The sequence below is a fragment of the Schistocerca serialis genome, chromosome 7, assembly GCF_023864345.2.
Source record: "Schistocerca serialis cubense isolate TAMUIC-IGC-003099 chromosome 7, iqSchSeri2.2, whole genome shotgun sequence".
Classification (NCBI taxonomy): domain Eukaryota; kingdom Metazoa; phylum Arthropoda; class Insecta; order Orthoptera; family Acrididae; genus Schistocerca; species Schistocerca serialis.
The window spans coordinates 245,874,250-245,902,040 of record NC_064644.1 but is presented as its reverse complement, the minus strand read 5'-3'; the positions used below and the strand labels follow the sequence as shown (position 1 = coordinate 245,902,040).

At 37.4% G+C, this 27,791-nt stretch overlaps 1 protein-coding gene across 3 annotated transcripts; it reads left to right on the top strand.

Moving 5' to 3' along the window:
• Nucleotides 1-319: 319 nt before the first annotated feature.
• LOC126412436 (serum response factor-binding protein 1-like) lies at nt 320-27,791 on the top strand. 3 transcript variants are annotated; one of them, XM_050082032.1, is made up of 6 exons: nt 320-423; nt 8,875-9,036; nt 9,123-9,194; nt 14,651-15,377; nt 27,351-27,542; nt 27,632-27,791. In XM_050082032.1, exons 1-6 carry the CDS (start codon nt 397-399, stop codon nt 27,742-27,744), a joined length of 1,293 nt encoding a protein of 430 aa, XP_049937989.1. In that variant the 5' UTR covers nt 320-396; the 3' UTR covers nt 27,745-27,791. The 3 variants fall into 3 exon arrangements, with proteins under 3 accessions (XP_049937989.1, XP_049937990.1, XP_049937991.1); XM_050082033.1 differs by having other exon boundaries at nt 361-493; XM_050082034.1 differs by lacking the exon at nt 8,875-9,036 and having other exon boundaries at nt 382-423.

Below are 27,791 nucleotides of genomic sequence, written 5' to 3'. Positions count from 1 at the left end.
GCAAGTGGAACAAAAATGATATTTTAAAATGTGAAGGGATGTCTAAATGTGAACTAAAAATAAGGCAGTTCATGGCTTGAAATGATGGGCGGTTTTAAACGAGTCTATCGGGACGAATTCCTATGTTCAAATATGATAGTAAATAAAGATTTTTGATAATACGGAAGTTTCCAATGACTGAGCGCAGTTTAGTAACTACACCAAAGACCTCCACAGTTCGTGTTACAACCATGGAGCTTATTCTACCTCCGTCCTCCATGGTTACAACGAAGCGTTTGTGTGCTCTCTAGAACGGAGGATCACTGACAGCGATCTGAAGACATCTTTTTTGTGTCGATCTTTGATAGTGTTTACAATTGCAGGACATGTGGGTGTAGTGTATGTGTTTTGTGTACGATGGAGAAGCTAAGATTGAATAATGAGGTTTGACTGTGTTTTGTTGTAAATATAGAACTTTTTGTAGAAATATTTTTATCGTACTTGAATTGCAGAGGTAACTTTTATCACTTGCACTTTTTTCTGTAGATTACTACGGTTTACAAAAGCGTATTGTGAACATATTTGTAAATCTGTTTCCCATCCTCTCCTCCTCGTACGGACAAAATTCTTGTTACTATTGATTTTCTGCGATATAACAATTTTGTTTGCAGTGATTTGTATCGCGATTGTTTTTATTTGATTTATCGTTACCGGTCACAATGTATAAGTTTGCAGACAGTATTAATAGCAATCTCGGTGGCAGAAACATAGCTGCATAGTTATTCAGTTATAGCTAAATAAGATTTCAAACTGGTACAAACATTGGTAAGTTGCTTTTAATATACAGAAATGTAAAATTATGCGCGTCACAAAACGACCGGACATGGTATTCATGACCACAATATCAGTGAGTGTTGAGTACGACAGTTCGAAGGGCTATGAAATAAATTTTGATAAAATTCATGTAATGGACCTCTGTTCCAATTTTCTTACTTTATGTACAAGACATGTTAATAATACTCATCAAAACACTCGGAAACTTGTCAATTACCTAATATAAATATCGTGAATTTGCGTACACGTATAAGACGCTGACGTCAAAATTAAGGTAGGCTACAGGTCAGGCTGTTGCCGCAACCATGATTTGGCATTTACCACCCCTTAATAAATCATCACCTTTCAACCTTATCTAGACTTCATTCTCACACCACAACCAGTATTTCAGGGAGTCCAATGCCACTCTGGCCAAATAATCATATAGACTCAGTCATTGGTAATACTTGTTGCAAACTTTAATTCATTGGTAGAATACTAGGAAAATGCAATCAGTCAAAAAATAGATTAGTTACAAAATACTCTTGTGATCCAGGCTAGAATATTAAGTATATGGGACCCGTACAGAATTTGTGGGTCAATCCATATGAAGTGGTCCAGTGATGGTTGCTTGACCAATTTTAAATATTTTAATTTTTTTTATATGTGATTGTCCCATATTTGAAAAGTGCAAAACAGTTTTTTTTAATAATTTATCTTGCACATTTACTGGATGGCAGCAATTTTTGTTTGTAGAAGTGCGACGATTTTTCAGTCTGGAGACATTACTGAAAATTTGAATGTCTCTACACTGGTTAAGTTACAATATTCCAATTGACATGATTGTTTTTAGAAAAGTGTCCTCTACAACATTGTCTATTACACAAAATACCCTAAATTCAAAAATAACCAGTCAAAATGATCTCCAGAGTTTGGTATCTAATTTTTCAAAAATCCACTTTTAGGCCGAAAAATAACAAACACGTAGTGATTTATGAGAGTATGTTGTTTCCTGTAGTTAGATATTATACACTACTAGCCTCATATAGAGCAAGAACACTTACAAATGTTTCCTTAATTTTTATGAATTTTTGAAATTTGAAAATATTCATTTTTTGTAAAGTTTGGGGTTAGTTATCTTAGGTTGGACTAAATATAAAAATATGATTTTTGCACACCTATATGATAGCAACATACTGTAAAAATTTCAACATTGATATCTGACTGTCAACAAAGATATGAATTTTTGAATATTAGGAGATAATTCACATTACTGTACAACTGATCTTATGGCTGTTGCCTACCATGTGTGATATTGGCTGGATATAATCAATTATTATTGGAGTAAGGTACTGAATTATATACAAAAAGTGGAAACATCACTGAAATTAACATTTATATTATTTTGAAATACTTAAAATAAATATTTTCAATTAACATCCTTCGAGATGCGACTGTTCCTAAACCTGGTGGTGAGTGTTAAGAACACTTATTTCTTCAGGCAACTTCTGTGATATAGAATAAGACCTCCCAGTTGCTGTGGTAAGTTCAAGCACTGAAAGTTTCCTCAAAACATTTTTCCTTTTGTATCCAAACTTTGTCACTAATAGATTTTTTGAATGATGATCTTCGGCCAACTTCATGAAACTGAATGCATAGTGCTAGCTGATTTTGCAGAAAATTTTACGTTTGTGATTCAGGATGCAATACAAGGGTACCACTGGGTCAATGACCAGGCAACAGTGCATCCATTTATTCTCTACTTTAAAAATGAGAAAGATGAAGTTTGCAGTTCTTCAATTTGCATTCTAAGTGACTACTTGGAGCACATCACTTTGGCTGTACATGTGTTCAAAAGTATATAATAAATTACATAAAAGAAAATTTTCCCAACATTGAGAAGGTGATATACTTTTCAGATGGAAGTGGTAGTCAGTATAAGAACCAGATCTGTGCGGCCACAAAGTTGACTTTGGGCTGTAGGGTGAATGGCACTTTTTTGCGTCTTGCCATGGTAAAAATGCATGTGATGGAGTAGGAGGTACAACAAAACATGAAGTAAGTGCAGCCAGCCTACAAAGTCGAATCACAGACCAAATTCTCACAGTACAGGACATGTATGTCTTTTGCAAGGATAATATTAATTTTAGTGATTTTTCACAGTTGGATTCATTTTCTGATCAAGAAAGAAGTGCTTCTGCATATGAAAACAACACTTCAAACCAGATTTCAAAACTGTATAGCAATTAAAGGAACAATGCATTTCCACAAATTCCTTGGCATTGCAGAAAACTTAGTTCAGTGCTATGTAACACCTGAAATCAATATTTATGAGGATCATTGTATGAGTGAAATTACATCTCTTGTCTTTAATGTTGAAAGACATAGTGGCATGTGTGTATGATAGGCAGTGGTGGCTTGCAGAGGTTGAAAGAGTGAGTTTGGAAAACAATGATGTTTTTGTGCATTTTTACCACCTGCTGGCCCAAGAACATCATTCAAGAAATCTACTAGTGACAAAGTTTGGTACCAATGAAAAATATTTTAAGGAAACTTCCAGTGCTTGAGCTTACCACAGCAACTGGGAGGTCTTATTCTATGTCACAGAAGCTGTCTGAAGAAATAAGTGTTCTCAACATTCACCACCAGGTTTAGAAACAGTCGCACATCGAAGGGTTTTAATTGAAAATATTTATTTTAAGATGTCAAAATAACATAAATGTTAATTTCAGTGATGTTTCCACTTTTTGTATATAATTCAGTACCTTACTTCAATAATAATTGATTATATCCCACCACTATCATACATGATAGGCAACAGCCATAAGATCAGTTGTACAGTTATCAGTGAATTATCTCCTCATTTTCAAAAATTCATATGTTTGTTGAGCCAGATATCAATGTTAAAATTTTTACAGTATGTTGCTATCATATAGGCGTACAAACTGTGCAAAAATCATATTCTTATATTCAATCACACCTGAGGCAACTAACCCAAAACTTAACAAAAAAAATGAAAATTATCAAATTTCAAAAATTCATAAAAATTAAGTAAACATTTGCTAAGTGTTCTTGCTCTACATGAGGCTAGTAGTGTACGATATCTAACTATAGGAAACAATAGACTCTCATAAATTACTCCTCGTTCGTTATTTTTCGGCCTAAAAAGTGGATTTTTGAAAATTTGGATAGTCAGGGAAGTGTCCGATTCCAGATGATATTGTGTTTAGTGGTATTTGGGGAGTTTTGTGATGTCGGTTTTTTTCGACGTTTTGTGTGGTTTTGTATGGGGGTGGGTGTCTAAATTTGTTTATATTTACATCTTCAACTTTTTGTAGTCCTGTCTTCCTCAGTTGCACATAATATTACGGTATATTGATAATTTTTTACTTATGGACCGTCTGACAGCAACTGAATAAAACACAATTTTAGTGGCACTAAAATTGTGTTTTATTCAGTTGCTGTCAGACGGTCCATAAGTAAAAAAAAAAAATATCAATATACCGTAATATTGTTTATATTTAGTTTGTCCCCACCCAAAAACCCCCTATTTCCCACATTTGTCCCGTTAGTGTCATTAGGCTTTTTGTGGAACGTGTGTGTGTGTGTGTTTTTTGATGTATTTTCATCCTCATAATGTGTACGTAACGACTTTATATGCGCCATATTGGAATCGTGGTTTATGGTCCTTTAGAATATTGTCTATTACACCAAATATCCTAAACTCAAAAATAACCAGTCAAAATGACCTCCAAAGTTTGGCTCAACAGCAGCTCCCGATCCCATAAATTGGGATCGAACACTTCCCTTGACCTATATAGCTCAAAAACATCTTCCAATACCAACATTCACAGCCACACATTGGGATCGAACACTTCCCTTGACCTGTTATCCTTACGACCTCTCCACATACAGCCGTCACTTCCCTTGACCTATATAGCTCAAAAACATCTCCCGGTACCAACACCAACATTCACGGCCACACATTGGGATCGAACACTTCCCCTGACTTGTTATCCTTACGACATCTCCACGTACAGCTTGACCTATATAGCTAAAAAACACCAACATTCACAGCCACACATTGGGATCGAACACTTCCCTTGACCTGTTATCCTTACAACATCTCCACATACAGCCGTCCCTGGTCCGAGATGCCGGAACTTTAAGTAAGCCTCATTTCTTCACGACATACTGAACACTTCACGACTTCACCCAAAAATCAGAATAGTTGAAGAAATTTTACTAGAGACAACGTACTGTCCCTCATCATAGCCGACAACCGAAAACTGTTGACCCTGTCAGTCATATCCATACCTACCAAAGACATAAAAAGAGCAATTTACCAAAATTCAAACACGACGCCACACTCGCAAACTAAACCAAAAACATCACCTAAACACCACCAGAGAGCACCACCGACCGCATCAAAACGACACCTACAAACCTGCCACTCTCACAAACTAAATTCTGTGCCTTCGTGACGTCACACACCGCAACGGGCTTACGTCACGGGTGAAAGCTGACGGGTGGGATCGGATGCTTCGGTCGACCCGAATATCCTACAACCTCCTACATATTGCACCCACAGTGATCCCAAAGACAACATTAGACTAGTTATAGCAGACACAGAGGCATTCTTCTTGCACTGTATGTAGAAATGGAACAGGAAGCAGCCTTAATGAATGATACGATGGGAAGTTCTTCTGCCAGGCACTTCACAGTGGTTTGCAGGATATTAATGTAAATATTTATCACTTTTGCTGCTCATCATCATTCATTCTCATGACAGATTTGGCGTATTTGAAGTCAGTCACATTTTGATTGTACCTTCTCCGCACTTTTGGCAATTATCCCTGCAGAATATATCTTATTCGTTAGTAGTGGACAAGCTTTTTTTTGCAATCATCCAGCTGTACCTCATTCAAAAGACTGAGTACAGGTAGTATTTTCAGTTGTTTCTAGCAAATAAAGCTATTACCTGTCAATCCAACCTGGCCCATGGGCTACACTCAAGTAGTTTTTTATTACAATTGAGTAAAATGGATGAATATTTGGTTTGTTGTTGTTGTGGTCTTCAGTCCTGAGACTGGTTTGATGCAGCTCTCCATGCTACTCTATCCTGTGCAAGCTTCTTCATCTCCCAGTACCTACTGCAACCTACATCCTTCTGAATCTGCTTAGTGTATTCACCTCTTGGTCTCCCTCTACGATTTTTACCCTCCACGCTGCCCTCCAATACTAAATTGGTGATCCCTTGATGCCTCAGAACATGTCCTACCAACCGATCCCTTCTTCTGGTAAAGTTGTGCCACAAACTTCTCTTCTCCCCAATCCTATTCAATACTTCCTCATTAGTTATGTGATCTACCCATCTAATCTTTAGCATTCTTCTGTAGCACCACATTTCGAAAGCTTCTATTCTCTTCTTGTCCAAACTATTTATCGTCCATGTTTCACTTCCATACATGGCTACATTCCATAAAAACTGAGCGAGGTGGCGCAGTGGTTAGCACACTGGACTCGCATTCGGGAGGACGACGGTTCAATCCCGTCTCCGGCCATCCTGATTTAGGTTTTCCATGATTTCCCTAACTCGCTTCAGGCAAATGCCGGGATGGTTCCTTTGAAAGGGCACGGCCGATTTCCTTCCCCATCCTTCCCTCACCCGAGCTTGCGCTCCGTCTCTAATGACCTCGTTGTCGACGGGACGTTAAACACTAATCTCCTCCTCCTCCTCCTCCTCCTCCTCCTCCTCCTCCTCATTCCATACAAATACTTTCAGAAACGACTTCCTGACTCTTAAATCTATACTCGATGTTAACAAATTTCTTCAGAAACGCTTTCCTTGCCATTGTCAGTCTACATTTTATATCCTCTCTACTTCGACCATCATCAGTTATTTTGCTCCCCAAATAGCAAAACTCCTTTACTACTTTAAGTGTCTCATTTCCTAATCTAATTCCCTCAGCATCACCTGACTCAATTCGACTACATTCCATTATCCTTGTTTTGCTTTTCTTGATGTTCATCTTATATCCTCCTTTCAAGACACTCTCCATTCCGTTCAACTGCTCTTCCAAGTCCTTTGCTGTCTCTGACAGAATTACAATGTCATCGGCGAAACTCAAAGTTTTTATTTCTTCTCCATGGATTTTAATACCTACTCCGAATTTTTCTTTTGTTTCCTTTACTGCTTGCTCAATATACAGATTGAACAACATCAGGGAGAGGCTACAACCCTGTCTTACTCCCTTCCCAACCACTGCTTCCCTTTCATGTCCCTCGACTCTTATAACTGCCATCTGGTTTCTGTACAAATTGTAAATAGCCTTTCGCTCCCTGTATTTTACCCCTGCCACCTTTAGAATTTGAAAGAGTATTCCAGTCAACATTGTCAAAAGCTTTCTCTAAGTCTACAAATGCTAGAAACGTAGGTTTGCCTTTCCTTAATCTTTCTTCTAAGGTAAGTCGTAAGGTCAGTATTGCCTCACGTGTTCCAGTGTTTCTACGGAATCCAAACTGATCTTCCCTGAGGTTGGCTTCTACCAGTTTTTCCATTCGTCTGTAAAGAATTCGTGTTAGTATTTTGCAGCTGTGACTTACTAAACTGATAGTTCGGTAATTTTCACATCTGTCAACATCTGCTTTCTTTGGGATTGGAATTATTATATTCTTCTTGAAGTCTGAGGGTATTTCGCCTGTTTCATACATCTTGCTCGCCAGATGGTAGAGTTTTGTCAGGACTGGCTCTCCCAGGGCCGTCAGAAGTTCCAATGGAATGTTGTCTACTCCGGGGGTCTTGTTTCGACTCAGGTCTTTCAGTGCTCTGTCAAACTCTTCACGCAGTATCGTATCTCCCATTTCATCTTCATCTACATCCTCTTCCATTTCCATAATATTGTCCTCAAGTACATCGCCCTTGTATAGACCCTCTATATACTCCTTCCACCTTTCTGCTTTCCCTTCTTTGCTTAGAACTGGGTTTCCATCTGAGCTCTTGATATTCATACTAGTCGTTCTCTTATCTCCAAAGGTCTCTTTAATTTTCCTGTAGGCAGTGTCTATCTTACCCCTAGTGAGATAAGCCTCTACATCCTTACATTTGTCCTCTAGCCATCCCTGCTTAGCCATTTTGCGCTTCCTGTCGATCTCATTTTTGAGACGTTTGTATTCCTTTTTGCCTGCTTCATTTACTGCATTTTTATATTTTCTGCTTTCATCAATTAAATTCAATATTTCTTCTGTTACCAAGGATTTCTACTAGCCCTCGTCTTTTTACCTATTTGATCCTCTGCTGCCTTCACTACTTCATCCCTCAAAGCTACCCATTCTTCTTCTGCTGTATTTCTCTCCCCCATTCCTGTCAATTGTTCCCTTATGCTCTCCCTGATATTCTGTACAATCTCCGGTTCTTTCAGTTTATCCAGGTCCCATCTCCTTAAATTCCCACCTTTTTGCAGTTTCTTCAGTTTTAATCTACAGGTCATAACCAGTAGATTGTGGTCAGAGTCCACATCTGCCCCTGGAAATGTCTTACAATTTAAAACCTGGTTCCTAAATCTCTGTCTTACCATTATATAATCTATCTGATACCTTTTAGTATCTCCAGGGTTCTTCCATGTATACAATATTCTTTCATGATTCTTAAACCAAGTGTTAGCTATGAATATTTGGTACATCACTAATAAATACATCAACATGAGGCAACACGTAGTGCGAGGAAATGGCCATTCACACAATGCAAGTGATTCATATTCCCCAGTGTATGTGTCTTTGGGTAAAAAATTTGTAGTTTGCTACCTTAGAGCTTCCTCTGACAGGCTGCTTCCTTACGTGATGATGACTTATTGCCATCATCTGTATTGTACCTCGCTTAAATGCAACAAGTGGGTGGCCCATAATAAATTTTAGCCATTTATCACTATGCATTATGTGCTTCAGTTGCTCTATATGTGATTATTGTTTATTCACATTTTTATTGTCTGTGACATTGTAGTTTGTGGCTGCTAAGTGTGACTGTGTTTAACAGTTTGCATATATTATTAATATTATCTAATATTATTGTTGTACTTAAAACAGATAGTGTCTATGAGACACAGCGTCAGGAAGGCCCAAGTGCACATTGTTCATAGACTGACCAGAGAAATTAACAAACTTAAGAATAGGAAAGGTAATGAAAAACAAGTTGAAAAGTGTAAAAGGAAAGCAGAAAGACTGATAGAAGAACTGCAAAATATAAAGGTTCGTCCAGTTTTATTTGAAATATGTGACAAGGCCTGTAGTAGATATTATTGTCATTAATTCTTTTCTTTTTTCCCCCAATACAGAAACTTAAAGAAGATGATGTTTCGAAGTTTGCTATCAAAAATACTAGAGAACTACAAGAAATATTGACTGACGTAAGTGTGTTTAATCTGACATCCCGTTAGTACTAAGGTCCAGCAGTCCAGTAGAATTTGAATCTGTTTTGTTGGCCAAATAAGACTATATGAATACATTAAACACATTTCTTATTTTAAAATATGTGTAAAAATTGGTAAATATGTACAGTTACATGATAAAGACTTCTCTGTTCCTTATCATGTTATTTATGCAGTGTATACAATACTTAAGTTTCCTTTTCTCTCTTTGTCATATACGTTACAGAAAGTTATGAAAAGAAGACCAGAAACACTTTATTACTCATATCCTTTATAACTTCAAACAGTCCTTTCCCCTCTTCTAGCATGGTGTGAGTAGGTTCTAGGTGTGTTGATTGCTTTTATTCACAGTATATGTATTTGTCATGGAGTTTATTGCAGATAATCCACTTCAGTACAAACGGAATGATGATGTACATAATTTCAATACCAGAAGGAAAAATGACATTCATTACTCCACATTAAAGTTTTCTTTAGTACAAAAAGAGGTGTACAGTGCTGCAATAGTTGCAAATTTTTGATCAGTTATCCAGTGTTATAAAATGTTTCACATACAGCAGAGCAAAATTTGAAAACTAACTGAGAAAGTTTCTCTTTGACAACTCCTTTTATTCCGTAGAATCACTTTTATTGTAGCATTGTGTAGAATTATTTTAATTATAGCATTGTGTAAAAAGGTGGTGGGTTATTTGCTACTAATTCACATCTGTCTATCTTTTTTTTGATGTTCAGAATGTATCTGCATGCACAAATTAATTTACAATGTGAATTTAAAGTGACTTGTTCCACATCATTATGATATCTCGTGCAGAATGATCCATGGAACATGTAACTAACTAACTTCTTCTCCTCCTCTCTTTTTTCATTCCTTCTAACATTTCTTATGTTTGTAACAAACCCTGTTACCAACTAAGTTGAAAAATCCTAAGATTTTTATTAGAACTGAAATGATGCTTTTGTTGTTTGCAAACATGACAAAATGATGAAGATAGTTGCTACATCACATGCGTTGGAGATAGTAGTTATATCTTTGAACTCAAATGTTCTGAAAATAAACTGTATACAGGGTGATTCATGAAGTTATGCAAATATTTTAATATGTTGTTCTACACGCAACATTAAAGAAAAAAGTTCTTATAAACATAGGTCTGCAAATGTTTAGTTACGGAGCTACTTCTAATAAAAGATTTTGCCTGAAATTTAGCAAGTTTGCTAATATAAAGCCATCGCAAAACTGTACCAGGTTAAAATGAAGCACGACTTCTATTTATTTTTTTGTGATTGATTTGGTGAATCTAATAAAACATGTCCCAGGCATGTATCTGCAGTAGTTTTCCAGAACATCCAAAGAAGAAAAGATGTAATTTCGTAAAATTTTTATTTTGTTTACTATGTGAATTCATGTTAAACAGGAAAAAATAAAGCTCAGTGTTACGGAAGTTGTACTGAGCACATACAATTCCACAATACATTCACAATAGATGTTCAAAAATTTCTCCACCGAGTTCAATGCATGTATAAACAGATTTTGCTGCTCTTTTCAATTTCACAGGGTTGTTCTTAATTTCGTCTATTGCATTGAGAATGTGAGCAAGTAATGCCTCACATGTATTGACTTGTTCTCATCAACTATGTCTTTCATCCATCTCCATACACCAAAATCCATTGGTGTTAAAACGGCCAGTCTGGGTGGCCACAGACGTGTAGCACCACGACCAATCCATTTCAGAGGAAAATGTTCATTTAAATGTGTAGTAACAGTGTTGGTGAAATGTGTAGGTGTGCCGTAATGTTGAAAATACATTTGCAATCGTGTAGCAAGTGGAACATCTTTGAACAAGCAGGGAATTTCTTCTGGAAGGAATTGTAAGTACGACTCACCAGTTACACGTACTGGAAAAATGAATGGTCCAGTAAAGTGTGTGTTGATTGTATCACACCACACATTTATGCTAAATCACTGCTGGAAATTGCATTGCACTGTTGTATGTGGGTTTGCTTGAGACCATATGTGCTTGTTATGTAAATTGTTTATACCATCTCAAGTAAAGTGTGCCTCATCAGTAAATAAAATGTATTTGTGTAATTGCGGATTAGTATTTAGCCAGTTGCACAACTCCAAGCAAAGGGCAGGATCTCTTGGATGTAAATGGTGCACTTTTTGTTTGTGATAATGATACAGATTATTGTACTTCAGTACACACCATACCTTAGATTGTGAAATGCCTAATCATTGAGCCCCCCGTCTGTGGTTCGAGTCCTCCCTCTGGCATGGGTGTGCATGTTGTCCTTAACAAAAGTTAGTTTAAGCAGTGTGTAAGCTGAGGGACCGATGACCTCAGCAGTTTGGTCCCATAAGACCTTACCACAATTTTTTTTTAATCATTGAGAGGTACGTCATGTACTGGTACCCAGGCTACATTGAACAGTGTCCATAATATCCTCATCGTCGTCTTCACGTATTGAGCACTCGTACTGATTATTAGAGAACCTGTCTCCCGTAACATTCCAAATACTTGGCTAATGGTTCGTGCATTCAAAATCATCTGAGTTGGATAACATATGCGATATTTGTTAACTGCAGCCATAGCATCACCATCACATTTGCCACAAATAAATGCCATATTGGCATATTCCTGTCATAAATTTGAAAGGCATCCCCATTTCATTAATAATTAACAAACTACAACAGTTACTATGTGGTTTCACTTAAATACACTGTTGTTATTATGTTCTTTCACTGAAAAATACAGGAAACCAACTCGTTTCAAGGTTAGGAATGACTGAACAACTCGCTAACGGTTGCCGATAGTGACATAAACGTTTCTTCATTCTTAATGGAAAGTAAAAAAATTTACATGTATAATAATCTTTACTTCTCTGGATATTCTGGAAAACTACTTCAGATACACATCTGGGACATGATTTATTAGACTCGCCAGACCAATAACGCCAAAATAAATAGAAAACATGCTTTACTTTAACCTCGTACAGTTTTGCGATGGCTTCATGTTAGCAAAGTTGCTAAATTCCAGGCAAAAACTTTTATTAGCCGTAACGCCATAACTAAACATTTGCAGACCTATGTTTACATGAACTTTTTCGTTAGTTTTACTTGTAGAATAACATAATTAAAATATTTGCATAACTTCATGAATCATCCTGTGTAAATAATCACAAAGAGAAGGGGGTACCTACCGAAGAGGATACCTGCAGCAGTAATGAAACATGCTCAACACTCGTAGTAAAAATAATGCAGGGTGATTATTAAAACTTGTATCCTGGTTGATAAGTACGCCAAAGGTTTATGTTGTTGTTTGTAGTGGAGAATGTTGGAACAGAGCATCAGAGTGTAGTTTCAGCTCTCTGACATTGCAGAAGTGTGTGCAAGTTGCGCTTGCGTGAGTGCGTGTGTGTATGTGTCTACTGCTGACAAAGGCCTTAATGGCCGAAAGCTATGATTGAGTGAATCTTTTTATTGCGCCTATCGCGACTCAGCATCTCCACTATATGGTGAGTAGCAACTTCCCTTCTCCCGTATTATTGCATCATACATGAATTTCATCGGAATAAATGTTAAGTAGTCTTGCTCAGCAAAAAATTCCTGGGATTGACCAGGAATCGAATTCCAGATCTTTGGATTTATAATCTGGCACTTTATCACTGAGCCACCAAGTCATAACTCGCAGTCAACACTAATGATACTTGGAGAAAAATGAAATATACTTAGTAACTGCTGTAGTGGGGAGTGATGTTTTCAAAGAATGACACCAAAGGAAGTAGTCTATGTATTAGTATCCTAATTTCATTGTACCATTGTTACCTATAAAATCAGTTATAAGCTTATCAAGAGGAGATGAATTAAATACACTCTCACCCTGAAGGACTTTGTAATCTCACACTCGTGTGCAAACTGTTCATTGTGCTATCCTGAGCTGTGATGCTGCTCCACAGTTAATAATTCACGGAAGCATATAGCAAAATAATGGTTCAAATTCTGATTAATCTTCCTTACCATTTTGAATGTTATTTGGAGGAGAAGGAGGCAAGTAATTGTAATTGCATTCCCCTGCCTGGAAAGAGACTACAGCAACCTAAATAACACAAAGCTTGGGATTATCCTGACTTCGAGGAGGAGGCAGGTAATTGTAATTGCATTCCCCTGCCTGGAAAGAGACTACAGCAACCTAAATAACACAAAGCTGGGGATTAACTCTTACATAGTATGCATAAGAATGTTCACTGTAAAAGTGCATGAAAAGTAGTAATGTGCTACAAATAGGTTTCAGTATATTCAAATATAGGTAAATATTTTCTTTGAAAAGTCGTGTGTAATAAAGTAAACATTCAGCTACCAACAACAGCTGTTTAGTATAACTGAGAAAGTAGCAGCATTTTCCAAAGTAGCATTTTTTTAACTTCCTGGGTTTAATTTAGATGGCATATGCTTGACTAGCATTAAGCAGTATAGTGATAATTTATTGTTAATACAGATTACATTTTTACAATGCACTTATCTCCACATCCATTCTTGATGGAATCAACAGAACATGTTGAGGGAAAGAATCAAATGAGGGACAGTAGCATGTGGCGCACACAGTACCGGTTAGAGACCAGTCTTTTGAATGGTTTGGTGCTGTTCTTCACCTTTTCCTGTGTTGTATTGAGTCTTCATCTTTATATAATACTATACCAACATCTTGCTAGCAGATTAAAACTGTGTGCTGGGCCGAGGCTCGAACTTGGGACCTTTGCCTTTCGCGGGCAAGTGTTCTACCATCTGAGCTACCCAAGCACGACTCATGACCTGTCCTCACAGCTTTACTTCTGCCAGTATCTCGTCTCCTACCTTCCAAACTGTACAGAAGCTCTCCTGTGAAACTTGCAGAACTAGCACTCCTGAAAGAATCGATATTGTGGAGACATGGCTTAGCCACAGCCTGGGGAATGTTTCCAGAATGAGATTTTCACTCTGCAGCGGAGTGTGCGCTGATATGAAACTTCCTGGCAGATTAAAACTGTGTGCCGGACTAAGACTCGAACTTGGGAACTTTGCCTTTCGCGGGCAAGTGCTCTTCTGTAAAGTTTGGAAGGTAGGAGATGAGATATTGGCAGAAGTAAAGCTGTAAGGACAAGGACGGGTAGAGGGTCGTGCTTGGGTAGCTCAGAGGTAGTGCACTTGCCCACATTTAATGTCACCCCAGATAATTGATATGGGGTGTAACATGTAAATACATTTGCATTGTATTGTTGTACATTAGTTAACGATTAATTATTTATTTAGTAGTTATCCATATTCTTTTATGTAGTTCACACCTAATTTACCAAATGTTTAATTTCATTGCAGATATAAGTATTTTTGTACAGGTGGGTTACTGCAGTCATTTCAGTCTTAGTGAGCAACTTTTTTTTCTGTTTCTCTCCTTGTGCAACAGCTGCAGTCATCCTGTCTTGAGCGTGCCCTTGGACGACTGGCTTGTCATCCTGATGTGGAGGCACATGTACGAAAACTACGATCTGAACCTGTTGACTGGGTAGCACTTCTAGATGATCTCGGATCTCAGACAAAAATGAAGAAAAAGAAGAATAAGAAGCAAAAGACAAAACAAAATGAAAATCTGCAAAAATATGAGCCTGGGAGGTTTGTCAGGATAAGGCATACTTCTAGCAGTGAAGACCTTACCTCTGATGTGGTAATTAGTGAGGAAATTGAGACATCAGATGAGGCAAAATGGGAACATAAAATTAAAAAACCTAATATATATCCAGATGCAGCTGTAGGTGTTAATATCTCAGTGAATAAAAATAAAAGTAAACCTAAAAATACCAATCCTGTGGCATCTGATGTCCCTCAGCATTCTGTAAAAAGGAAAAATGTCGCAAGTGAAGAAAATGTTTCATCTGATGACAATAACAATTTCAGTGAATCATCAGATCAAGAGAGAGAACATTTGTCTGATGAAAGAGTCATAAGACCTGCTACCAGTGAAAACTTAAAATCATTACAGCCGGATCCTTTTTTCTTAACAGATGAAGGAGAATATTTAAGCAGTATTGTAAAAAGTGAAAGTGTACACAGTGAAGAACAGACTATGAAAAAACTTGGAAATTCTAGCAGCAGAGTGTCTACAAAATACCCCAAGATGAACAGAAATCAGAAAGGTACAGAAATTAGGGGCATACATATGGAATCCTGTATAATTACTAACTGGAATTTATTGCCCATATTGTTTTCTTTTGTTTAATTGAAGAAGAAATTCTTCTTACACATGTGAAAAAACACTGGTGGCATAATACCTGTCCATTGTCTTCATTATTGGCATGGGAATAGGGGAAGTAAATGAGACTCATCAGTGGTTTTGTAGGATTTGTAGTAGAGATAGGACGATACTAGAACAGGAGGGGAAAATTGCCGCCCTTCAGGCTGAGTTAGACAAGGCCAGGGGAGATCTTGACAGGTTAAGGAGGGAGAAGGGTAAAGAGAGGTGGGAAGTGACAACAGGAGGAACAGGCCTAGAACTTTGTCTTACAGCTTCATGGTAAATGTGGAAAATAGATTTGACCTGTTGCTTCAGTTAGAAACTGGTGAGCCTCAAGCAGTTGCAGGTGTAGACAGGGCACAACAAACTTTCAGCAGCAAATTGAAAAGTAAGAATGTAGGGAAATCAGTAAAGAGAAAGAAAGTGTTGTTGTTAGGTAGTTCCCATGGAAGAGGTGTTGGCCAACTTTTGCAGTATGAACTAGGATCAGAATACCAGGTCACCAATTTTTTTAAACCTAGTGCTTGTCTGGAGCAGGTGACAGAGGATTTAGGATCACTTTGCTAAGATTTCGCTAAGGGACACCATGGTTTTAGTGGGTGGGGCAGGTAACAATATTGACAGAGATCCTGGGCACAGTATAGAGTGTGACCTGGCAAAGATTGCATCAGCATCGAAGCATACTAGTGTTGAGTTTGTATCTGTTCTTGGGCGCCATGACCGACCTCATATGAACTCTTCTGTCAAGAGAGTTAATTTGGAGCTGGAACGGCTGCTTATGTCAGGTGCGGGGTCACACATTGTTGTGGTTCCTGTTGATTCTCTCAGCAGGTGGGATTATACTAGGCATGGCCTTCACCTCAACAGGAAGGGGAAAGGTAAATTGTCTGGGGAAATAGCAGGAAAGTTAAAGGGGGGAGGCACTCTCATGAGTGGTAAAATATCAGTGGTTATAGGGTTCAGAAACGACCCTTTTTTATGGTAGGGAGGACAGAAAGAAAGCAAATTTTAAGAGAGGTTAGAACTGAGACAAACCTTCAGTTTGAGAAAGAAATCAAAAAACATAATTCCAGCTTATTACATCAGCATAAACAGCTATTGGTTAAGAATTTTCAACAGTCAACAGATATTTTAACTCTACCCAATTTTAACTCAGTTAATGTGAAATGTCAGCTATCTTTATTGCATCAAAATATTCGAGGACTGAGAAATAAAATTAATGAATTAACTATCTGCATAGATGAATTAGAGTCTTCAAACCCAGCTGACATAATCTGCCTCTCTGAACATCATGTGACCACTGGTATAGAACTTTTAAGTGTTACAGGGTTTCGGTTAGCATCTCACTTTTGTAGATCAGAAATGGAGAAAGGAGGAGTTGCCACATTCATCAGGAACTGTCATAAATTTAAGAACATAGACATTCATAAATTTTGCCTAGAACAGCATATGGAAGCATGTGCAACAGAAGTAGAATTTCACAAAAAATCCTTCATAATATTAAGTGTATATTGAGCACCTGCAGGCAACTTTAATCTGTTTGTAAACCACCTTGAAGCTGTACTGGCCCATTTAACAACCAAAAACAAAGAAATAGTGGTTGCTGGTGATTTCAATGTAGGTTTCCTTAAAGACTCTCCCAATAAGAACTTATTTGAGTTAGTAACACTGTCATTCAACTTAATTCCGAATGTAAAGTTCCCCACTAGGGTAGCCAATTGCTCACAAACAGCCATTGATAATATCTTTATAGAAAAGTCCAATGAACAAAATTATATTACAAAACCAATAGTCAATGGCCTCTCAGACCATGACATGCAGTTCCTTCTGTTAAATGTTGATACTGGACAGGATATAAAATCTGTTAAATCTGAGCTCAAGAGGGTAATCAATAAGCCAAAAGTTGATTATTTTAGGACACTCCTCAGAGACATTCATTGGACTGATGTTTACAGTGCTCATGGCATGAATGAAGAATATAACACTTTTGCTAATAAAGTGCTTACCTTATTCGAACACTGTTTTCCCCCAAAACTTACCAAGGTTAGAGCAAAGTCTACAAAGAAGCCATGGATTACTCAAGGAATAGGGGTATCTTGTAAAACAAAAAGAAAACTGTATCTGTCAATCCGAAACAGTTTCGATGTTGATGCTGTAGCACATTACAAGAAATACTGCAAAATATTAAAGACTGTAATACGGACGTCAAAGCAAATATATTACAAGGAAAAGATAGTCATCAGATAACAAAATAAAGACATTATGGGATATAGTGGAGGAGACCAGTAGAACCAGACATGAAGAGGGACAAATAGCATTAAGAGTAAATGATACATTGGTGACAGATGTGTATAGTGTTGCAGAACTTTTTAACAAACATTTTATAACTGTTACTGAAAAGATGGGGTTGTCAGGTTCGGTAGATGCTGCTATGGAATACGTCAGACCAGACATTTCAAGTAACTTCCATAATATGAATTTGACCCTCACTACCCCAACAGAAATAATGTCCATCATAAAATCTTTAAAATCAAAAACATCTAGTGGGTATGATGAAATATCAACAAAGTTAATTAAAGAATGTGATTCTGAGCTAAGTAACATATTAAGCTATCTGTGTAATCAGTCGTTTATCAGTGGAATATTTCATGAATGGTTGAAATATGCTGAAGTTAAGCCACTGTTTAAGAAGGGAGATAAAGAAATAGCATCAAATTACCGTCCAATTTCACTGTTGCCAGCATTCTCAAAAATTTTAGAAAAAGTAATGTGCAGTCGGCTTTATAACCATCTTATCTCAAATATCATACTGTCAAAGTCACAGTTTGGATTTCTAAAAGGTTCTGATATTGAGAAGGCTATCTACACTTACAGTGAAAATGTGCTTAATTCATTAGACAAGGCATTTGACTGTGTAAATCACAATATCCTTTTAAGTAAATTAGAATATTATAGTGTAACAGGAAATGCTGCAAAATGGTTCAAATCTTATATCCCTGGCAGGAAACAAAGGGTGTTATTAGGAAAGAGACAGTATTAAGCTATCAGGCATCATCCAACTGGGAACGAATTACATGTGGAGTCCCACAAGGTTCCATTTTAGGGCCCTTACTTTTTCTTGTGTAGATCAATGACCTTTCATCAGTAACATTACCAGATGCCAAGTTCGTTTTGTTTGCCAATGATACAAACATTGCAATAAATAGCAAATCAAGTGTAGTCTTAGAAAGATCAGCTAATAAAATATTTGTGGACATTAATCACTGGCTCCTAGCCAATTCCTACTCACTAGACTTTGAAAAAACACACTACATGCAGTTCAGAACTTGTAAGGGGTGTCCCACAGGTATATGTCTAACATACGATGACAAGAAGATAGAAGAAGTGGACAGTGTTAAATTCTTGGGATTACAGCTAGATAATAAATTCAACTGGGAGGAGCACACCACAGAACTGCTGAAGTGTCTTAACAAATCTCTGTTTGCAATGCGAATTGTGTCAGACATAGGGAATATAAAAATGAAAAAGCTGGCATACTATGCTTACTTTCATTCCATAATGTCATATGGGATTATCGTTTGGGGTAATTCATCAAGCCAAGCTAAAGTTTTCCGGGCACAAAAACGTGCAGTAAGAGTTATATGTAGTGCAAACTCAAGAACATCTTGCAGGAGCCTGTTTAAGGAATTAGGGATACTAACTACTGCTTCCCAATATATTTATTCCTTAATGAAATTTGTCATTAAAAATATATCACGTTTTCAAACCAACAGCTCAATTCATGGAATCAATACTAGAAATAAGAATAATCTTCACAAGGATTTAAAGTCACTTAGTCCTGTACGAAAAAGTGTGCATTATTCAGGAACACACATTTTCAATAACTTGCCAGCAGCCATAAAAAGCTTAACAACCAATGAAATTAACTTTAAGAGAAGCCTAAAGGATTTATTGGTGGCCAACTCCCTCTACTCCATTGATGAATTTCTCAGTAAAACCAACTGATTTGTATAACTTCTGCACAATTTCAGTGCAGTAATGTGTTCATTGTAAATGTGTGTGTGTGTGTGTGTGTGTGTGTGTGTGTGTGTGTGTGTAAAAGTACAATCTAACTTCTGCACCTTTTCAGTGCAGTAATGTGTTCATTGTAAGTATTATAGTAGTTGTATTACATGTTTATTACCTAATAAATAAATAAAAAAACTTTTTAATTTTAAATTCAGTGCATTAGTATTTGTAAAATGACTCTTTCATATAGTGTTCATTAAAAAATGACGATCATTCCACTTGGGACCTGTGGAATGTTACATTAGCTTATTTGTTTTAGTTGTAAATATTTGTAATGTATTGTTGTTTTTCTGACATGTTCCACATCCTGGAGGACCTCCTCACTACGCATCAATTGGAATGAAAGTAAATCTAATCTAATTATTAACAATTTCTGTTCTAAGCACTTGATTGTTTGGAACAAAAAAAAAAAAAAAAAAAACAGTGTTGTATGCCTACTCAGACTTTTTGGTGTGACATATATCACAAAATACAATATTAGGGTCAACTGAACCTATCGATACCAAATATGCCATAATGGTGTTGTTGCTTGTGGCATCATACAAGCACATACATGAAGAGAACAGAACACAGACAAAATTTTTGTGTTTATATATTTTTGTTGGAGTGTAGGTTTTGGTGGTAGGCTGATCTGTAATGTAGACCAATGTATAAGTTAGGTTGAAAAGTGACAGTTTGGTTGTGAGTAGGTGAAACGAACAAATGCAAGTACAAAATCTTACTTGTGGTGATACACTGATCTGTAGTGTAGCCCAAACCCTAAGTTAGGTTGAAAGATGGCAGTTTGAATGTGAGTGGGCACAGTGGTATTGAAGTGTCAGTTAATCCCAATATTGTAATCAACTGGAATTATATTAAATCACTTCACTTTTTGTTGGAATGATATGAAATTACATATTGTTTCAGATTTTCTGTGGCTTTCTAAAATTATGTTAGACAAGTATATGCTTGTCCAGGATGGAATGTAACAATTTTATAAGAAGGAAAGTTAGTACTCACCATATAGCGGAGATGCTGAGTCGCAGATAGGCACAACAAAAAGACTCGCACAATTATAGCTTTTGACCATTACGGCCTTCGTCAACATGTGTGTGTGTGTGTGTGTGTGTGTGTGTGTATTGTTGATGAAGGCCTTAATGGCCGAAAGCTGTAATTGTGTGAGTCTTTTTGTTGTGCCTACCTGCGACTCAGCATCTCCAATATATGGTGAGTCGCAACTTTCCTTCTCATAATATTGTTAAAATATATGCTTGTGGAAGTAGTACACTGTGTGTCTCGATTAGAGAAATCTAGAGAGAAGAGGAAGCAGCTAAAATTTAATTTCTCTCTCTCTCTCTCTCTCTCTCTCTCTCTCTCTCTCTCTCTCTGTGTGTGTGTGTGTGTGTGTGTGTGTGTGTGTGTGTGTGTGTAAATGGGCTTTTCATAACAGTAACTTTAGAGAAAAATTAATTTTATATCCTGTGTTTATGATTGGTTTTGAAAGGTCAGTTAGTAATGGATAACGCTCTGTATATGTTATCTGTTCGGAATTGTCTGAAAGTACACATGAGAGCTTAAGATATGTGAGTTCACATACACCAAAAGATAGATTTTTGAATTGAAACTGTGACAGTATTTCCAAAAATCTAGCTGTCAAATCAGTGTCAAATGGTCAGAGTTAGGCACTTATCTGCAGCTTCACAACACAACTGTATATTCTGTAATGAAATATGTAGTAGATGATCATTCACAGCTCAAAAGGAATAATAATGGCCATAACATACGACACAAAATAAAAATAAATATGACTTTCCTTACACTTCCTTGAAGTTGAATTTGGCTCAAAACAGGGTTCAATTATTTTATGGCAAAACTTCTGATAACCTTCCCAATGATGTAAAATGTTAACAAATAGAAAAGATTTTTTATTGTAATGATACTAAAGTAAGAAGTGTAGTACACACTCTGGCTTTGTTAAAGTAATTTTCAGTGTTGTATGTATTCCATTATAAATAGACAGCAAGTACTGATGTGTGTGTGACACTCAACACCACAATATGTCATGCGAATAATCTGTAGAATAAGTAACTAACATTTTACAGATGAGAAGATATTATAAAGAAAGGAAATGAATACTTAACCCTGAGAAGTGCATTGTAAGACAATGCTCGACAATGCTTATTGCTGAAAGACACAAAAATTGGCTTTTAACTCTATTGCAATATTATATTTGAAGTTTTTATTAATTTATTGTTTTATGAGAAAGTAAGCAACTCAAGGTAACATGACAAAACAACATTGTTGGGAGGTTAGAAGGATCTGCACTGTAGTGAAGTGATCAATAAATTACAATCATCTCAAGAAGTAGACGCATACGGGATGACAAAATAATTTATTCTGAAAAAACAAAAGAACAGACCTCTGCCAAAAGCATTAATAATGTGCAATAGCAACAAAGAAGTTGGAAGCGATTACTTTGAAGTGGCATACGAGCAGTCTTGAACACATACTTTGTGATGTATTACATGACAAGTAACTGTGTTTGATAGTCTTATGAACTGAGCAGTGGTAAAATGTTACAGTTACATCATGAGGAGCTGGGTTGAAGTCCTTGTGGAGCTCTACTGATAAATAGTTTTCTGTTGTTGTTCTAGATTACTTCTGATTTATCTTTGATTACTCCAGATTTATCTTGGAGAGTCTTCAACAGTGAAGTCACAGCTTCTTCTATGGCTGTCAGTGTCAAAGCTACAATAGTAGTCTCTCTCTGAATGGTTTGACTGATAATGTATGCTGTATGTAGTTTGACATGTGTGCGTAAGAATCAAATTAGATATTCAGTGCATTGAACTTGTGTTGTATAGATTGCTGCTCTTTCTAAATGTTAAGTTGTGACTTTGAGTTGTACAAGTGCTACCTACCATTAATTGGTTGTGCCTCAGTATAATGTAGCTTGTTTTCCCATGGGAAGGCAGACAGTTAGAAATGAGATTTAATAAATTAATTATGTTTGTATGAATTTGTCTTATTGACAGTTTTAGACAGTGAAAACATATTTTATATCATAATTGCAGTCAATTGTGAGGTTATTATTACTGAAATATTGCCCATACATGTGACTGACACATAAATTTGTTCAGTGACTGCAGGATTACCTGTAGGCAATGACCACCTTTTGGGAGGCTTTAAGTTTGTGGTATTTTCATCTCAAATACCAGTATGTCAAAAAAAAAAAATTCTAGTTGTAACGTTTTTTCCTATGGATCAGATTTGTGTGATTGTAATGATTTTTTTAAAAAAATTGCACTTTCCTGTAACGTCCATTTTATCTCTTTTGTATTGCGCACCACATTTTTTTTTGTATTTTCACTTAATGCAAACTATATATATATAATGGAAGGAAACATTCCACGTGGGAAAAATTATATATAAAAACAAAGATGAGGTGACTTACCGAACAAAAGCGCTGGCAGGTCGATAGATACACAAACAAACACAAACATACACACAAAATTCAAGCTTTCGCAACAAACTGTTGCCTCATCAGGAAAGAGGGAAGGAGAGGGGAAGACGAAAGGAAGTGGGTTTTAAGGGAGAGGGTAAGGAGTCATTCCAATCCCGGGAGCGGAAAGACTTACCTTAGGGGGAAAAAAGGACAGGTATACACTAGCACACACGCACATATCCATCCACACATACAGACACAAGCAGACATATTTAAAGACAAAGAGTTTGGGCAGAGATGTCAGTCGAGGCAGAAGTGTAGAGGCAAAGAAGTTGTTGAAAGACAGGTGAGGTATGAGTGGCGGCAACTTGAAATTAGCGGAGATTGAGGCCTGGCGGATGACGAGAAGAGAGGATATACTGAAGGGCAAGTTCCCATCTCCGGAGTTCGGATAGGTTGGTGTTGGTGGGAAGTATCCAGATAACCCGGACGGTGTAACACTGTGCCAAGATGTGCTGGCTGTGCACCAAGGCATGTTTAGCCACAGGGTGATCCTCATTACCAACAAACACTGTCTGCCTGTGTCCATTCATGCGAATGGACAGTTTGTTGCTGGTCATTCCCACATAGAATGCATCACAGTGTAGGCAGGTCAGTTGGTAAATCACGTGGGTGCTTTCACACGTGGCTCTGCCTCTGATCGTGCCACGTGTGAAAGCACCCACGTGATTTACCAACTGACCTGCCTACACTGTGATGCATTCTATGTGGGAATGACCAGCAACAAACTGTCCATTCGCATGAATGGACACAGGCAGACAGTGTTTGTTGGTAATGAGGATCACCCTGTGGCTAAACATGCCTTGGTGCACAGCCAGCACATCTTGGCACAGTGTTACACCGTCCGGGTTATCTGGATACTTCCCACCAACACCAACCTATCCGAACTCCGGAGATGGGAACTTGCCCTTCAGTATATCCTCTCTTCTCGTCATCCGCCAGGCCTCAATCTCCGCTAATTTCAAGTTGCCGCCACTCATACCTCACCTGTCTTTCAACAACTTCTTTGCCTCTACACTTCTGCCTCGACTGACATCTCTGCCCAAACTCTTTGTCTTTAAATATGTCTGCTTGTGTCTGTATGTGTGGATGGATATGTGCGTGTGTGCTAGTGTATACCTGTCCTTTTTTCCCCCTAAGGTAAGTCTTTCCGCTCCCGGGATTGGAATGACTCCTTACCCTCTCCCTTAAAACCCACTTCCTTTCGTCTTCCCCTCTCCTTCCCTCTTTCCTGATGAGGCAACAGTTTGTTGCGAAAGCTTGAATTTTGTGTGTATGTTTGTGTTTGTTTGTGTATCTATCGACCTGCCAGCGCTTTTGTTCGGTAAGTCACCTCATCTTTGTTTTTTAATATATATATATATATCCAGATAACCCGGACGGTGTAACACTGTGCCAAGATGTGCTGGCTGTGCACCAAGGCATGTTTAGCCACAGGGTGATCCTCATTACCAACAAACACTGTCTGCCTGTGTCCATTCATGCGAATATATATATATATATATATATATATATATATATATATATATATATATATATATATATATATATATATATATATATATATATATATATATAAAGTCTTGGAGGGAATACAACTAATGATAGGAATATTGTTAACTTAATAGTTGAGGTGTTGAGTGATTGTCAGACACATGGGAAAGATCGAAATTGTCCCTAAACTTCTGACTGATTAACAGAAACACACCATAAATACACTGAAGAGCCAAAGAAACTGGTACACCTGCCTAATATTGTGTAGGCCCCCCACAAGCACACAGAAGTCCCAAAAAATGACGTGGCATGGACTCAAACTAATGCCTGAAGCAGCGCACGAGGGAATTCCATGAATCCTGCATGGCTGTCCATAAATCCGTAAGAGTACAAGAAGGTGTAGATCTGTTCTGAACAGCATGTTGCAAGGCATCCCAGATATAACTTTAAATGCGAACATTTTTAGGTTAGGCTTTACCGTGACTGTTACTGACATTAAATGAAACAACAAGTTTACTGTTACCAGTCACCGTTTTATTTTTTCCACGACGCGTTTCGAAGGTTTAAACCTCCATCATCGGGTGGATTTACATTAGTTACATATGTGTGTATGTTGTGTTATGACATTTGGAGGAACTTGTGGCACTGCCTAGTGGAGAAACAAGACACTATTTCAGAATATGGTTTTGGATAACTTTTGACAAAAAATTAAACTGATATTTAATGGTAAACTTTAATAAGTAAACTAGAGTACCTACAGTGGCCACAGGTTCCTTTTTTGTCGTAACACTTCACATGTATACTGCCACATTAGTAAACAAATATGGCGTCTGGAATCAGCTGGGTGCAAGGTTCGTACAGCAGAAGAGAAGACATAATCGCAAAGTGCAAAGAATATACATTGCAACAACATTATTACAGAATAATCGTTTAAACCATTTGGAGGTGTTTGTTTTGAGGTGTCAAATATATGTGTGTGTACTTCAGGTGGTATATAAATCCAATTTTGAAAGGTTTTAACCTTTCAAAGGTTTTAACCTTTCAAAATTGGATTTATATGCCACCTGAAGTACACACACATATATTTGACACCTCAAAACAAACACCTCCAAATGGTTTAAACGATTATTCTGTAATAATGTTGTTACAATGTATATTCTTTGCACTTTGCGATTATGTCTTCTCTTCTGCTGTACGAACCTTGCACCCAGCTGATTCCAGACGCCATATTTGTTTACAAATGTGGCAGTATACATGTGAAGTGTTACGACAGAAAAAGGAACCTGTGACTACTGGAGGTACTCTAGTTTACTTATTAAAGTTTACCATTAAATATCAGTTTAATTTTTTGTCAAAAGTTATCCAAAACCATATTCTGAAATAGTGTCTTGTTTCTCCACTAGGCAGTGCCACAAGTTCATCCAAATGTCGTAACACAACATACACACATATGTAACTAATGTAAATCCACCCGATGATGGAGGTTTAAACCTTCGAAACGCGTCGTGGAAAAAATAAAACAGTGACTGGTAACAGTTTCATTTAAAATTAGCATCCCAGATTTGCTCAATAATGTTCATGTCTGCGGAGTTTGGTGGCCAATAGAATGTCTAAACTCAGAAGAATGTTCCTGGAGCCACTCTGTAGTAATTCTGGACGTGTGTTGTATTGTCCTGCTGGAATTGCCAAGTCCATTGGAATGTACAATGGACATGAATGGATGCAATTGATCAGACAGGATGCTTATGAATGTGTCAACTGTCTGTGTCATATCTAGAGGTATCAGGGATCTCATATCACTCCAACTGCACACGCCCCACACTATTACAGAGCCTCCACCAGGTTGAACAGTACCCTGCTGACATGCAGGGTCCATGGATTCATGAGGTTGTCTCCATACCTGTACATGTCGATCTGCTTGGTATAATTTGAAAAGACTCATCTGACAAGGCAACATGTTTCCAGTCATCAACAGCCTAATGTCGGTGTTGACGGGCCCAGCAAGATGTGAAGCTTTGTGTCGTGCAGTCATCAAGCAGGCCTTTGGCTCTGAAATTCCATATCGATTATGCTTCGTTGAATGCTTCGCAAGCTCACACTTGTTGATGTCCCAGAATTGAAATCTGCAGCAATTTCCAGAAGGGTTGCACTTCTGTCATAGAACGATTCACTTCATTCGTCATTGATTCCATTCTTTCAGGATCTTTTTCTGGGCACAGCGATGTTGGAGATTTGATGTTCTACCGGTTTCCTGATATTCACATTACACTTGTGAAATGGTCATACAGGAAAATCCCCACTTCATCGCTACCTCAGAAATGCTGTGTCCCATCGGTCACGCGCCGACTATAACACCACTTCAAACTCACTTAAATCTTGATAACCTGCCATTGTAGCAGCATTAACCGATCTAACAACTGCATCAGGCACTTGTTGCCTTGTATAGGCATTGCCGCCCATAGCGCCATATTCTACCTGTTAACATCTCTCTGCATGTGAATACGCTTGCCTTTACCAGTTTCTTTTTCGCTTTAGTGTCTTTATGTACAGTTAAGTTACATTTCCCAGCCAGCTACAGTTCCCTGCACTGTAGTCTGAGTTCATTAGTCAGTAAGCTCTAAGGAAGGACTCATCCAAATTCTTAACAATGATTTTGATATTTTTCAGTGCACATTGACTATTCAAGACCCCAGCTGTACAGTGGGTGGTTACCTGTGCTCCATCCTTTCTTCATTTATAAATTGTTCATGTAATCAGTCCTCATCTGGGACTACAAATGTAGGTTATATGCTATTATCATTAAACTAAACATGAGTATCGTGTTTTTAGCCAAAAATGCCTTTAATGATGAGTTGCGAGGTCCAATGAGAGTGAAAGATGAATATAGACACATGAATGAGGGAAGAAGAACAGTAATGGAGAAAGAGAGGAAAAGATTCCAAGGGGAACCTCTCAAGAGAAAGCATACACTGAACACCCACATTAAGAGACAAAACACAGAACTGAAAACTAGCCAGAATGGTACGTCTGTTTAAATGCCTTATTTGTGTAGAGCTTTGAGATTTATTTTCTCTTGAATTTCTGTTTTTAAGATGTTCTTTTAACTTCAGATGCAGGAGTATCACTACATCCATCTTGGGAGGCAAAAAAGAAAATGCAGCAGCAACAGCTGAATATTCATGCATTTCAAGGAAAGAAGATTAAATTTGATGATGATGAATGAAAATATGTGGAATGTTGTAACTAATAAAATATGTTATATAAAATGTT